This window comes from Leucoraja erinacea, chromosome 6, assembly GCF_028641065.1.
Source record: "Leucoraja erinacea ecotype New England chromosome 6, Leri_hhj_1, whole genome shotgun sequence".
Classification (NCBI taxonomy): Eukaryota; Metazoa; Chordata; class Chondrichthyes; order Rajiformes; family Rajidae; genus Leucoraja; species Leucoraja erinaceus.
In genome coordinates this window covers 81,417,976-81,432,237 of record NC_073382.1, presented here as the reverse complement: position 1 = coordinate 81,432,237, position 14,262 = coordinate 81,417,976, and the positions used below count along the sequence as shown (strand labels likewise).

Genomic DNA, 14,262 nt, shown 5'->3' with positions numbered 1-14,262 from the left:
TCAAATCTCTATACCGCCCACTCCCCTGATATCAGTCTGAAGAAGAGTCTCGAGCCGAAACGTCACTCCAGAGATGCTGCCTGTACCGCTGAGTTACCCCGGCACTTTGTCTTTAATCAGATCCTCACTGTGGTACGGTGACCAGAGTGTGGATACTGAATTGTTCTGCACACTATCCAAACAGGTCAGATAATACTCTACATAAACACAATCAAGGCAAACTCGTCCAACAGATAGAGCAAAGGGGACGATACAGAGTGCAGAATATAGTTCTCAGCATTGTAGTGCATCAGTTCACACACAATACACAACACAGAACACAATTTATTTGTCACTTGAACCTCATAAAGGCTCAAATGAAATGTTGTTTCTGCAGTCATACACACATGAAAAAAAAGACCCAAGACGCAACACAATTTATGCAGACATCCATCACAGCGCATCTCCTCCTCGCTGTGATGGAAGGCAAAAAAACGTATCTCTCCCCTGCACTCCTCATTCCCCTCCCGATGTCAGAGTCAAAGCCCCCCGGCGGGCGATGGCAATTGTCCCGCGGCCATTAAAGCCACACCGGGTGATGCAAGGCCACGCTCCGGGTCACACACACACACACACACGGGCACACACACACACACACACACACACACACACCACACACAGGCCACACTCCACACACACACACACACACACACACACACACACACCACACACACACACACACACACACACACACACACACACTGCGGGCACACACACAAAAAAATAAATAAAAACTACATTAAAACGGGACAAAAAAATAACAAAAAGACAAATGGACTGCAGAGGCCGCTGCGACGTGAGTCGCGCCTTCCAGAGACAAAGTCCGATGTCCGCAATGGGGTAGAGATGAATCGGACAGTACCATATCCCTCCAAACCTGTCCTATCCATGTACCTGTGTAAATGTTTCTTAAACATTGCGATAGTCCCTGCCTCAACTACCTCCTGTGGCACCTCGTTCCACACACCCACACGGCCCCCTGTGTGAAAGAGTTACCCCTCAGGACCTCTGCTTCTCGGATTTGCTACCACCTTTGGGGTGGTCTGTTCAAACCCTCAGTGGTACGTACATGCTGTGTATCGCGGGCACCTAGTGGCCAGCATAATAGAATAGTGGAGCTCGTACTGCACGGAAATAGAGGGACGTTTCATCATGATGAACCAATAATAGACAATTGGTGCAGGAGTGGGCCATTCGGCCCTTCGAGCCAGCACCACCATTTAATGTGATCATGGCTGATCATCCACAATCAGTAACCCGTTTCTGCCTTCTCCCCATATCCCCTGACTCCGCTATTTTTAAGAGCCCTATCTAGCTCTCTCTTGAAAGTATCCAGAGAACCAGCCTCCACCGCCCTCTGAGGCAGAGAATTCCACAGAATCACCACACTGTGAGGAAAAGTGTTTCCTCGTATCTGTTCTAACTGTGCATTTGAATGCTCTGCCTGTCCTATCTCCACGTGTCTCGTACAGTGGAGGAACAGGCCCTTCGGCCCACCATGTCTGTGATGGAACATGATGCCAAGACCAACTCTCAGCTACCTGCATCACCCTCCATTCCCCACATGTCCAACAGTCTCTTACACTATCCTACTTGCCTCCACAACTACCCCTGGCGGTGTGTTCCGGGACCCCACTAAGAGTGCCCCCTCATCTCCATTAGTCTTTTCCCCCCTCTCGCCTTGTCGCTACGCCCTCTAGTATTAAATTTTCCACTCTGCGTTAACGGTTGTGTCTGTCTACCCTATCTACGCCTCTCATCATTGTCTATCAGGCCTCCTACACCCTCTGACCTTCCAGAGAAAACAACCCAAGTCTGTCCACCTTCGCCCTGTAGCTGAAACTAATCTAATCCCGGTATTGTTCTGGTAAACCTCCTCTGCACCGTCTCCAAAGCCCCCACATGCTTCCTGTAATGGAGGCGACCAGAACTGCACGCAGTACTCCGACATTCCGTGATGGAGGCTGCTGCCCCCTTGTGACGTGTTCTATGCATTACGGGCATGTCCCACTTACCCAATTTTTTTCCGGCACCCGTCATAGTCGCAGCGGGTCGCCGAAAATGTTGAAAATCCAGCGGCGACCAGAAAAAGGTACGACTCTTTGGGCGACTACTCACGATCGCAGTGTGGCGTCTGTATGGTCTGCTGCGACTATGACGGGTGCCGACAAGTTGGCGAAAAAATCGCGTAAGTGGGACAGGCCCTTTGCTGTTTCACCCGCTGCATTTCTAGGCATTGATTCTTTTTTATTTAACGCAAAAATCATTTGAATTAACTATTTACAAAAACGATATGTAGGAATGAATGAATAAGTTTATTGGCCAAGTATTCACATACAAGGAATTTGCCTTGGTGCTCCGCGCGCAAGTGACAACATGACATGCGGTGACAATTAGGAATGTTACATAAAACATTAAACATAAACCGTTAAACATATGTACAGTAAAATACAGACAAACCCACCACCATAATACAAAATAAAGCAAACATTCTTAAATACTGAATATTAAATCACTGTTTCCCCATTCTTAGGCATTGATTTCTTTTTAAATCAAAAAATGTATTCAATTATTAAAGATAATATTCACAATACAATGAAACAAAACAGAACCCACCGCCATAATACAGGACAAACAAATATACCAAATAAATTACTATGCAGCTATGTTACAATATGTGCAGGAGTAGGCCATTCGGCCCTTCGAGCCTGCACCGCCATTCAATGTGATCATGGCTGATCATCCCCAATCAGTACCCCGTTCCTGCCTTCTCCCCATATCCTCTGACTCTCTTTAAGAGCCCTATCTAGCTCTCTCTTGAAAGTATCTAGGGAACCGCCCTCTGAGGCAGGTAATTCCACACTCACAGCTCTCTGTGAAAAGGTTTTTCCTCATCTCTGTTCTCAATGGCTTGCTCCTTATTCTTAAACAGTGGCCCCTGATTCTGGACATTCTCCCCCAACATTGGGAACATGTTTCCTGCTTCCAGCGTGTCCAAACCCTTAATAATCTTATTAATAATCTTACACTCCTTGTCAAGGATACATTCCACCCCCCGCAGTGCCAGCGGTCCCGGAAATCCCCCAGGGTGCCCGTGGACAGCGCGTAGTCCCTCTCTAACACCACCCGGGCACGGACGTTACCCCGGAATAGCGGCGGGCAGCCGGCTCGGCCTAGCCCTCTTCCGCTTGGCGCCGTGACTCACGGATGGCCAGCTTGGCCAGGCCCAGGAGCAACCCTACCAGGACATCTTCGGCCCCAAACCCTCTCCCCTACGCACAGGGTGTCCAGAGATGAGGATGGTGGGTGTGAAATGCAGCCAGAAGGCCGGGAGCAGCCACTTTAGATATTGATTCCTGGTGGGAGGGTCAGGAGTGGACACTGGGATGTTGTTGCACATGGCTGTTTGTCGCCCATGTGGTCAGTAAACCAGCTCTGACTGGAGTGGATAGATGCAATTGACCGGGGATAGACTGTCCAGTGCTGGAGGCTCTTGCATGGAATGGCCTTTGTCATTGTTGTATCATTGTGTGTGTGTGTGTGAGAGAATGTGGTCTGGGTGATGGACAGTACTGGCCGGTTAGCCAGCGTGCAGGGAAAGGTTTCCACAGTGATCTGAAGCCCTGAATTTTACCTTCGTAAAACTTAACTTCAGAGAGACAGCGCGGAAACTAGCTGGGCTTGTACACTCTGGAGTTTAGAAGGATGAGAGGCGATCTCATTGAAACATATAAGATTGTTAAGGGCTTGGACGCACTAGAGGGAGGAAACATGTTCCAGATGTTGGGGGAGTCAAGAACCAGGGGCCACAGTTTAAGAATAAGGTGTAAGCCATTTAGAACGGAGAGGAGGAACTTTTTCTCACAGAGAGTGGTGAGTCTGTGGAATTCTCTGCCTCAGAGGGCGGTGGAGGCCGGTTCTCTGGATACTTTCAAGAGAGAGCTAGATAGGGCTCTTAAAGATAGCGGAGTCAGGGGATATGGGGAGAAGGCAGGAACGGGGTACTGATTGGGGATGATCAGCCACGATCACATTGAATGACAGTGCTGGCTCGAAGGGCCGAATGGCCTACTCTTGCACCTATTGTCTATTGTCTTTAGAGTGTGAGAAGAAACCGGAGCACCCGGAGAAAACCCACGCGTTCACGGGAGGCATGTACAAACTCCGTGCAGACAGCACCCGTAGTGAGGATGGAACCCGGGTGCCTGGCGCTGTGAGGCAGCAGCTGGACCCGCTGCGCCACGGTGCCGCCCCCTCCAATGGTCTTGTTACTCCTGCTTCCTTGCTGAAGGTCGGCATTGTTTTAATCGTGCAGGCGAGAGTTCTTTGGAGGAAGGTGCTGTCACTTGTATTCACGTCTGAAGCCCCGTTAGAATTACAGAGAGTCATAGAGGACGGGAACAGGCCCTTCCGCCCAACTCCTCCTTGCCCACCAAGATGCCCCCTCTGTTGGTCCCAATTGGCCCACATCCCTCTGATCCTTCCTTATCCATATATCTGTCCAAATTGTGTACAGTTTTGGTCTCCTAATCTGAGGAAAGACATTCTTGCCATAGAGGGAGTACAGAGAAGGTTCACCAGACTGATTCCTGGGATGTCAGGACTTTCATATGAAGAAAAACTGGATAGACTCGGCTTGTACTCGCTAGAATTTAGAAGATTGAGAGGGGATCTTATAGAAACTTACAAAATTCTTAGGGGGTTGGACAGGCTAGATGCAGGAAGATTGTTCCCGATGTTGGGGAAGCCCAGAACAAGGGGTCACAGTTTAAGGATAAAGGGGAAATCTTTTAGGACCGAGATGAGAAAAACATTTTTCACACACAGAGTGGTGAATCTCTGCAATTATCTGCCACAGAAGGTAGTTGAGGCTAGTTCATTGGCTATATTTAAGTTAGATGTGGCCCTTGTGGCTAAAGGGATCAGGGGGTATGGAGAGAAGGCAGGTAAGGGATACTGAGTTGGATGATCAGCCATTATCATATTGAATGGCGGTGCAGGCTGCACCTAATTTCTATGTTTCTATCCTTCCTTATCCATATATCTGTCCAAATATCTCAAATGTTGGAATTGAACTCGAGAAATGGCTGGAACGATGGCAAATGGCTGTTGGTGATCCTCATATGCTCTGTAAACGCCAGCAATAATCCCACAGGTTGGCATGTGAGCAAACTTGTGTTAAACCAGTGTGAGAAAGGGAACATGGGCCATGGAGCAATGGTCAGTTGTTTAGGACAGGGAAGAGGATGTATCATGTCTGGATTTTCAAAAGACCTTTAAGGTGCCACAGGAGAGACTGTTGCATGAAGAGACTTGTACAGTTGGGACGTGCAGGAAGGAACTGCAGATGCTGGTTTCAACTGAAGATAGACACAAAAATGCTGGAGTAATTTAATGGGACAGGCAGCATCTCTGGAGAGAAGGAATGGGTGATGTTTCAGGGTTTATTAAGGGTTTAGAGGCAGGAAACATGTTCCCGGTGTTGGGGGAGTCCAGAACTGGGGGCCACAGTTTAAGAATAAGGGGTAAGCCATTTAGAACGGAGACGAGGAAACACTTTTTCTCACAGAGAGTGGTGAGTCTGTGGAATTCTGTGCCGGTGGAGGCTGGTTCTCTGGATGCTTTCAAGAGAGAGCTAGATAGGCCTCTTAAAGATAGCGGAGTCAGGGCATACGGAGAGAAGGATGATCAGCCATGATCACATTGAATGACGGTGCTGGCTCCTGCACCTATTGTCTGTTGTCTATTGAGACCTGAAGAATAGACAATAGACAACACCCGACACGTCACCCATTCCTTCTCTCCAGAGATGATTGTGTTCTGTTGAGTTACTCCAGCATTTTTATGTTTACGTACAGTTGGGTTGTTTTACTAACTTGGCCGATACTTGGGCTGTGTGATAGAAGATGGGTTGTAATAAGTAGGTCACATTCAGGGGTGGATACCCAGTTCCACAGTGTACTGATAATGATATCAACGATACTCAGTGAATGATATTTCATTGCCACGCGCTTAGGTAATGATTTTGCTTTTGTTTTCCATACAATCTAGTAAAATCATACTATAGGTGACGTTTCGGGTCGAGACTCTTCTTCAGACTGAAGAAGGGTCTGCACTCAAAAAGTCACCTATTCCTCCGGCTCCATAGACGCTGCCTCACACGCTGAGTTTCTCCAGCATTTTTGGATTTTTCCAGCATTGCAGTTCTTTCTTTAAACAAAAGCATACTATAGATTAGTTTAGAGATACAGCTTGCAAACAGGCCCATAGCGTGTTCTATCCCACACAGACACTGGGGACAATTTACAGTTTTACCAAGGTCAATTAACCGACAAACCGGCACGTCTTTGGAGCATGGGGGGAAACCCACGCAGGTCACGGGGAGAACGTGCAAACTCTGTACAGACAGCACCCGTAGTCAGGATCGAACCCGGGTCCCTAGCGCTGTGAGGCAGCAACTCTACTGCTGTGCAGCTCTATAGAAATGTGATTTGCACAATTATAGATTAGTGCAAAAGTGCAACGATTGTAGTGTAATAGACTTCACCGAGTACACAAAGAGTCGCCACGTTTCTGGCGGCAACAAAGCTCTGGAGAGAACAGTCTTATCTTGGTCTTAAGGGCCCACAAAGAATGGAGTATTGTGTGCAGTTATGGTCCCCTAATTTGAGGAAGGACATTCTTGCTATTGAGGGAATGCAGCGTAGGTTTACAAGGTTAATTCCTGGGATGGAGGGACTGTCGTATGCTGAGAGAATGGATCGGCTGGGCTTGTACACTCTGGAGTTTAGAAGGATGAGAGAGAATCTTATTGAAACATGTAAGATTATTATGGGATTGGACACGCTAGAGGCAGGAAACATGTTCCCGATGTTGGGGGAGTCCAGAACCAGGGGCCACAGTTTAAGAATAAGAGGTAAGCCATTTAGAACGGAGACAAGGAAACACTTTTTCTCACAGAGAGTTGTGAGTGTGTGGAATTCTCTGCCTCAGAGGGCAGTGGAAGCAGGTTCTCTGGATGCTTTCAAGACAGAGCTAGGTAGGGCTCTTAAAGATATGGGGAGAAGGCAGGAATGGGGTACTGATTGGGGATGATCAGCCATGATCACAGTGAATGGCGGTGCTGGCTCAAATGACCGAATGGCCTACTCCTGCACCTATTGTCTATGTCCAAATGTAACTTTCCCATGTAGACACTATGAAGCGCAATGTCCTGCCTAACCGAAAATGGCACAAGATGTCGGAGTAACTCCGCAGCTCATCTCTGGTGAACATGGATGGGTGATGTTTCAGGTCTTTGCAACCCGAAACGTCACCTACCCATGAGTTACTGCAGCACCTTGTGTCTTTTCCAGGCCTGTTGAACGTGTAAAGCTACGCGGGGACACGCCCTGTGAAGGGGACACGGAGATGGAGACGGGCTGCTGCTGGTGGATAAAATGCAACGTAAGGGAAGGGCTTTTTGTAGTTTGGAGGAAGGATAGAAACAAGAGCACTTGAACACCTGTAAATGTACAAAGGCTTGAGAGTGCGGTGGCACAGTGTTTGTTCAGTTTATTGTCACGTGTACCGAGGTACAGTGAAAGGCTTTTGTTGCGTACCAACCAGTCAGCAGAAAGACTATACATCAAGTCAAGTCACTTTTATTTCTATAACACATTTAAAAAACAACTCTCGTTGACGAGAGTGCTTTACATTGGTGGAGGTACTAACGTTATACAACAGTGGTTCATAGATTAAGTACATACATAAATACATACATATAGCCCTCCCTCAGAGGACGTCAAGAAAGGCTTGAGAGTAAAAATGAGTTTTAAGTCTCGACTTAAAGGAGTCGATGGAGGGGGCAGTTCTGATGGGAAGGGGGATGCTGTTCCACAGTCTAGGGGCTGCAACCGCAAAGGCGCGGTCGCCCCTGAGCTTATGCCTAGACCGCGGGATGTTCAGTAACCCCAAGTCGGCCGATCTGAGGGACCTGGAGGTGGTGTGGTGGGTAAGCAGACTTTTGATGTAGGTGGGGGCAAGCCCGTTAGGGGCTTTGTAGACATAAAGGAGGATCTTGCAATTTATTCAGAACCGCACAGGGAGCCAGTGGGGAGAGGCCAGAATTGGGGTGATGTGGTCCCTCTTTCGGGTGCCCGTCAGGTGTATATGATTACAATCGAGCCATCCACTGTGTACAGGTACATGTACGATGGAATAATGTTTAGTGCAAGGTACAGTCCGATTAACAAAAATAGTCCGAGAGTCTCCAATGAGGTTGATAGAAGTTCAGCACTGCTCTCTAGTTGTTGAGAGAACGGTTCAGTTGCCTGATAACAGCCGGGAAGAAACTGTCCCTGAATCTGGACGTGTGCGTTTTCACACTTCTGTACCTCTTGCCCAATGGGAGAGGGGAGAAGAGGGAGTGACCTGGGTGAGACTGGTCCATGATTAAGCTGCTGCCCTTGCCGAGGCAGCATGAAGTGAATGTGCTCAACATGTTGAAAATCCGGCGGCAACCAGAAAGACGCCACGACTCTTTGGATGACTGGGAGACGACTCACGACCATACAGGCGACATGTCGCGGGGTGAAGCCTGTATGGTCGTGAGTAGTCGCCCAAAGAGTCGTACCTTGTTCTGGTCGTCACTGGATTTTCAACATGTTGAACATTTTCAGCGACCTGCATCGACCTATGTCAGGTGCCGGCAGTCTCTGAAAAAGTGGCGTAAGTGGGACAGGCCCGTTGAGGTTATAGATATTTGTAGACTATCATTGATGCCGGAGAGTGTGGTTCGCCAGACTCTGGCTGTTCTTCACGGTGCTCGGAGCTCCCTGCACCCCCAGGTTCCCAGAGCCCTGGGCTGGTCGCTCCCTTTGTCGGTGCTTCGGATGTGTTACGGCAGCTTGTTCTAAACTCCACATTGAATGAGTGACTTCCTCTCCTCAGACACTGGGCTCCTTTCGAAAGTGGGTATGCTGGGAGCAGGCTGTGGGTCCAGTCTACAGAAACCAGGTAGGGGACTCATCCTGAGGTCGGGTAACTGCTCAGTCGCTCGCAAAGCCACGGCAATTGTATTACAGGAGTAAGCTGCCGCTGCTGCAGACTGTCTGCGGCGCCTGGTTCGCCAGGATCCCAACGCAGCTTTGCATCCTCTGTGAAAAACATGCGCTTCTTTGCTCATGCAGGGGCGCCCACCTGCTCTTGCAGCTCCCCCGCAGCAGGCTGTTTAACCACGCCTGCATCGTTCCACGTCGCAGGTCCAGTCACCCGTTCAGTTTAATGTCACGTGTCACGTGTACCGAGGTACAGTGAAGAGCTTCTTTGTTGCCTGCTAAGCAGCCAGCGGAAAGACAACACATGATTACAATCGAGCCGTTTACTGCATTATAGATACATGATAAGGAAGTAACGTTTAGTGAGTTGACATTGAAGAGTGTGGAGCGATTGTAATATGTGGTTGTAGATCTGTTTCTGTGGCCAGCGCGACAAATAGTCGCCCGGGCTGGACGCCATCTTGGAAGCCCTGGCGCATCACCCTGCACTCTGATGTAGGTCCCACCCATACATCCTCTTGGTGACCCCCTCGACTCTGAGGGGAGAGACAGAGAAACAGAGAGAGAGGGACTGAGACAAAGACAAGAGACACACACACACAGTGGGGGGGGGGGGGGGGGGGGGGGGGGGGGGGGGGGGGAGAGAGAGAGAGCCTGAGAGATGCTGGAATCCTGAGCACAAAACAGACTGCTGGGGGAGGTCTGTGGCTCAGACAGGGGAATGACCATGCGCGACCCTTAATCATAATGGAGTAGAGGGGAGATGGCTGGTGGGAAGGGGAGATGGCAGGTGCTTCCAGGTGTGGAGGGCTTTGTTGGGAGAGGAGGCAGGTGGAGGTGTGGATGGAGAAGACGACAAGATGGGGATTGTAGACGTTAGAGAAACAGACCCTTTAGCCCGCGCCGACCAGCGATCACCCGCACACTAACACTGTCCTACACACTAGGGACATTTTACAGGAGGCAATTAATCTACAAACCTGTATGTCTTTAGAATGTGGAGGGAACCAGAGCACCCGGAGAAAACCCACACGGTCACCGGGAGAACGTGCAAACTCTCCTACAGACAGAACCCGCATTCAGGATGGAGCCCGTGTCTCTGGCTCTGTGGGGCAGCAGCTCTACTCGCTTGCGCCACTGTGCCGCACGGGTCGAACTCCATCCAGTCAGGGTCCAAAAGGGTCCCAACCCGAAACGTCACCTGTCCACTTCCTTCCACAGGTGCTGCCTGACCCGCCGAGCTCCTCCAGCACTTTGTTTTTGCTTCTGAATTCTCTTGGCTAGCTTACTCTCGCCACTGACACAAAATTGCTGGAGCAACTCAGCGGGGCATGGCAGCGTCTCTGGAGAGAAAGACCGGGCGACGTCTTGGGGTCGAGATCCTTCTTCAGACTCTCGGTCACATTCTCGGCACCGACACGGATGGGGCAGGAACCACGGCGATGAATAACAAAGAGATCAAGCAGTGGAAACAGTGAGAGTGAAGAGGTGTCCCAGCAACGCCATGAACTGCGCAGCGGATACTGTGGGCAGTTACCCAGTGGTTGAGTGAGAACAATAGATCAGCCATGATTCAATGGCAGACTCGACTAGATGGGCCAAATGGCCTACATCTCCTATGACTTAATTCCCGGGATGGCGGGACTGATGTATGATGAAAGAATGGATCGACTGGGCTTGTATTCACTGGAATTTACGATGTGAGGTGATCTTATAGAAACATATATGTTTGAGAAAGAACGGCAGATGCTGGAAAAATCGAAGGTAGACAAAAATGCTGGAGAAACTCAGCGGGTGAGGCAGCATCTACGGAACGAAGTAATAGACGACGATTCTGGTCGAGACCGTTCTTCAGACTGATGTGGGGTTGGGAGTGGGGGCGGGAAGAAGAAAGGAAGAGGCAGAGACAGTGGGCTGTGGGAGAGCTGGGAAAGGGAGGGGAAGGAGGGAGAAACCAAGGACTACCTGAAATTGGCGAGGTCAATGTTCATACCGCTGAGGTGTAAACTACCCAAGCGAAATATGAGGTGCTGCTCTTCCAATTTGCGGTGAGACTCACTCTGGCCATGGAGGAGGCCCAGAACAGAAAGGTTGGATTCGGAATGGGAGGGGGAGTTGAAGTGCTGAGCCACCGGGAGATCAGGTAGGTTAATACGAACTGTGCGGAGATGTTGGGCGAAGCGATCGCCAAGCCTGCGCTTGGTCTCACCGATGTAGAGCAGCTGACACCTAGAGCAGCGGATGCAATAGATGAGGTTGGAGGAGATGCAGGTGAACCTCTGCCTCACCTGGAAAGGCTGCTTAGGTCCTTGGATGGAGTCAAGGGGGGAGGTAAAGCGACATGCAACTGTAGATGAGGCTCTCACTTCCTGTTCTTGCGTCTGAATAACTAGCCTGAGATTGGGTCTGTCATTCCAGTCCAAAGAAGCGTCGTGGCTTGAAACGTCACCAATTTTTTCCTCAAGAGATGGTGCCTGACCAGCTGAGTTACTGCAGATGTTTGTGTCATTCCAGACTCTCTGGTCTAGTTGTCACAGTCCCCTCAACACGTTGGCTCCAGGGTTGTCCACCTTGTACACCAAGTGGCCCACCTCCAGCTGGGTGAGACTCACGCAGGGATTGAGAGTGTGGGACTGACCACTGGGCTTTGGACACACACTGACCGGGTGTGGAGCTGACCACTGGACTTTCTGGCCACATGCTGACCGGGTGTGGGGTTGAGTGTGTGGGGCTGACGATTGAAACATATAAGATTATTAAGGGTTTGGACACGCTAGAGGCAGGAAACATGCTCCCGATGTTGGGGGAGTCCAGAACCAGGGGCCACAGTTTTAAGAACAAGGGGTAACCCATTTAGAACGGAGACGAGGAAACACTTTTTCACACAGAGAGTTGTGAGTCTGGAATTCTCTGCCTCGGAGGGTGGTGGAGGCAGGTTCTCTGGATACTTTCAAGAGAGAGTTAGATAGGGCTCTTAAAGATAGTCAGGGGATATGGGGAGAAGGCAGGAACGGGGTACTGATTGGGGATGATCACATTGAATGGCGGTGCTGGCTCGAAGGGCCAAATGGCCTACTCCTGCACCTGTTGTCTATTGAGCACTGGGCTCTGTCCACACACTGACCGGGTGGGAGTGAAGCCCGTGTCCAGTACGACATCACCAGCTCGTTCGTGTCTGGTCCTGAAATTGGAGCAAGGTCTTTTGGGTGTAAAGTTAGGAATGTCTGCACACAGACAGTAGAAGTTTGCAACTCTTGTGTAAAGGTGGTTCTTTACTCCTTGAAGCACACGATGCTAGTGGGCAATCTAATCGAGGTGAAATCATGATTTAGTAAGGGCCGCAAAGGTTACAGGACGAAGGCAGGAGAATGGGATAGACCAGCTATGATTGAATGATGGAGTAGACTTGATGGGCCAAACGGCCTAATGCTGCTCTGTGTCATGTGAGGTGAATAGATAGGGTGAATCCACAGTTTCTTCCTTTCCCCTCTCCCGCCCCCCCCCCCTCATGTCCCAGGATAAACAAATCAAAAGCTAGAGGACATAGGTTTAAGGTGAGAGGGGAAAGATTTAATAGGACCCTGAGGGGCAACGTTTTCACACAGTGGGTGGTGGGTGTATGGAACAAGCTGCCAGAGGAGGTAGTTGAGACAGGGACAGTAACAACATTTAAAAGACATTTGGACAGGTAAATAATGGAAGGAAAAACGTTCAGTAGAGTCAGTCCCTGGCGAGATAGGCGTTTACAGTCCGAATGGCCTCTGGGAAGAAACTCCTTCTCAACCTCTCCGTTCTCACCACATGGCAATGGAGGCGTTTGCCTGACCATAGCAGCTGGAACAGTCCGTTGCAGGGGTGGAAGGGGTCTCTCATGATATTGTTGGCTCTGGAATTGCACCTCCTGATGTATAGTTCCTGCAGGGGGGCAAGTGAAGTTCCCATAGTGCGTTCGGCCGAACGCACTACTCTCTGCAGAGCCTTCTTGTCCTTGGCAGAGCAATTCCCAATCCAGATGGCAATGTTCCCGGACAAGATGCTTTCCACCGCCGCTGCGTAGAAGCACTGGAGGATCCTCGGAGACACTCTGAATTTCTCAATTGCCTGAGGTGGTAAAGGCGCTGCCTTGCCTTACTCACGAGTGCTGAGGCGTGTGATGCCCATGTCATATCCTCGGAGATGTGGACTCCCAGATATTTAAAACAGTTCACCCTATCCACAGGATCCTCATTTATCCTCAATGGAGTGTACGTCCTCGGATGATGTGCCCTCCTAAAGTCCATGATCAGCTCCTTCATTTTTTTGATGTTCAAGAGGAGGCTGTTATTCTGGCACCAGAGTGCTAGACCAGCCACCTCCTCCCGGTAGGCCTTCTCGTCGTTGTCTGAGATCAGGCCCACCACCCCAGTGTCATCAGCAAACTTAATTAATGAGTTGTAGCTGAACCTAGCCACACAGTCATGTGTGTACAGGGAGTACAATAGGGGGCTGAGGACGCAACCCTGGGGCGATCCTGTGCTCAGGGTGAGGGACTTCGATGTATTCCCTCCCATCTTGACTACCTGGGGCCTGGCGGTGAGAAAGTCCAGGACCTCTTGAAAGTATCCAGAGAACTGGCCTCCACCGCCCTCTGAGGCAGAGAATTCCACAGACTCACAGCACTGTGTGTGAAAAATTGGAGCAAGTTTTGTAGGAAAGTCTCGGAGGGATACGGGTCAGACGCGGGCAAATGGGGTTAGTTTAGGCAAGGCATCTAGGTTGGCATGGATGAGTTGGGCAGAAGGGCCATTTTCTGTGCTGTATGACTGTAAACAGCAATTGCTGTCTCATTTTAAATGGGGAGGGGAGGTTGACAAGTTGTTGATCAGTGTTTGCAAGGGATAGGGTGGGTGCATGGGGGGTTCTCGGCCTACTTGGGTGGGGTCTGGGATGAGGTCTCGGCCTACTTGGATGGGGTCTGGGTCTACTTGGGTGGGGTCTGGGCCTACTTGGATGAGGCCTGGGCCTACTTGGGTGGGGTCTGGGCCTACTTGGGTGGGGTCTGGGCCTACTTGGATGAGGCCTGGGCCTACTTGGGTGGGGTCTGGGGCCTACTTGGGTGGGGTCTGGGCCTACTTGGGTGGGGTCTGGGTCTACTTGGGTGGGGTCTGGGCCTACTTGGATGGGGTCTGGGCCTACTTGGGTGGGG

At 50.2% G+C, this 14,262-nt stretch overlaps 1 protein-coding gene across 2 annotated transcripts in view; it reads left to right on the top strand.

Moving 5' to 3' along the window:
* nup98 (nucleoporin 98 and 96 precursor) overlaps nucleotides 1-14,262 on the top strand; it is a 100,482-nt gene that overhangs the window by 28,403 nt on the left and 57,817 nt on the right. Inside the window, exon 8 of one of the 2 annotated variants that reach the window (XM_055637420.1) lies at nucleotides 8,971-9,036. The exons of the other annotated variant lie outside the window; for it this stretch is intronic. Within the exon in view, the coding sequence (XP_055493395.1) occupies nucleotides 8,971-9,036 (66 nt within the window). The remainder of the gene's footprint in view (nucleotides 1-8,970; nucleotides 9,037-14,262) is intronic. 2 annotated transcript variants of the gene reach the window in all.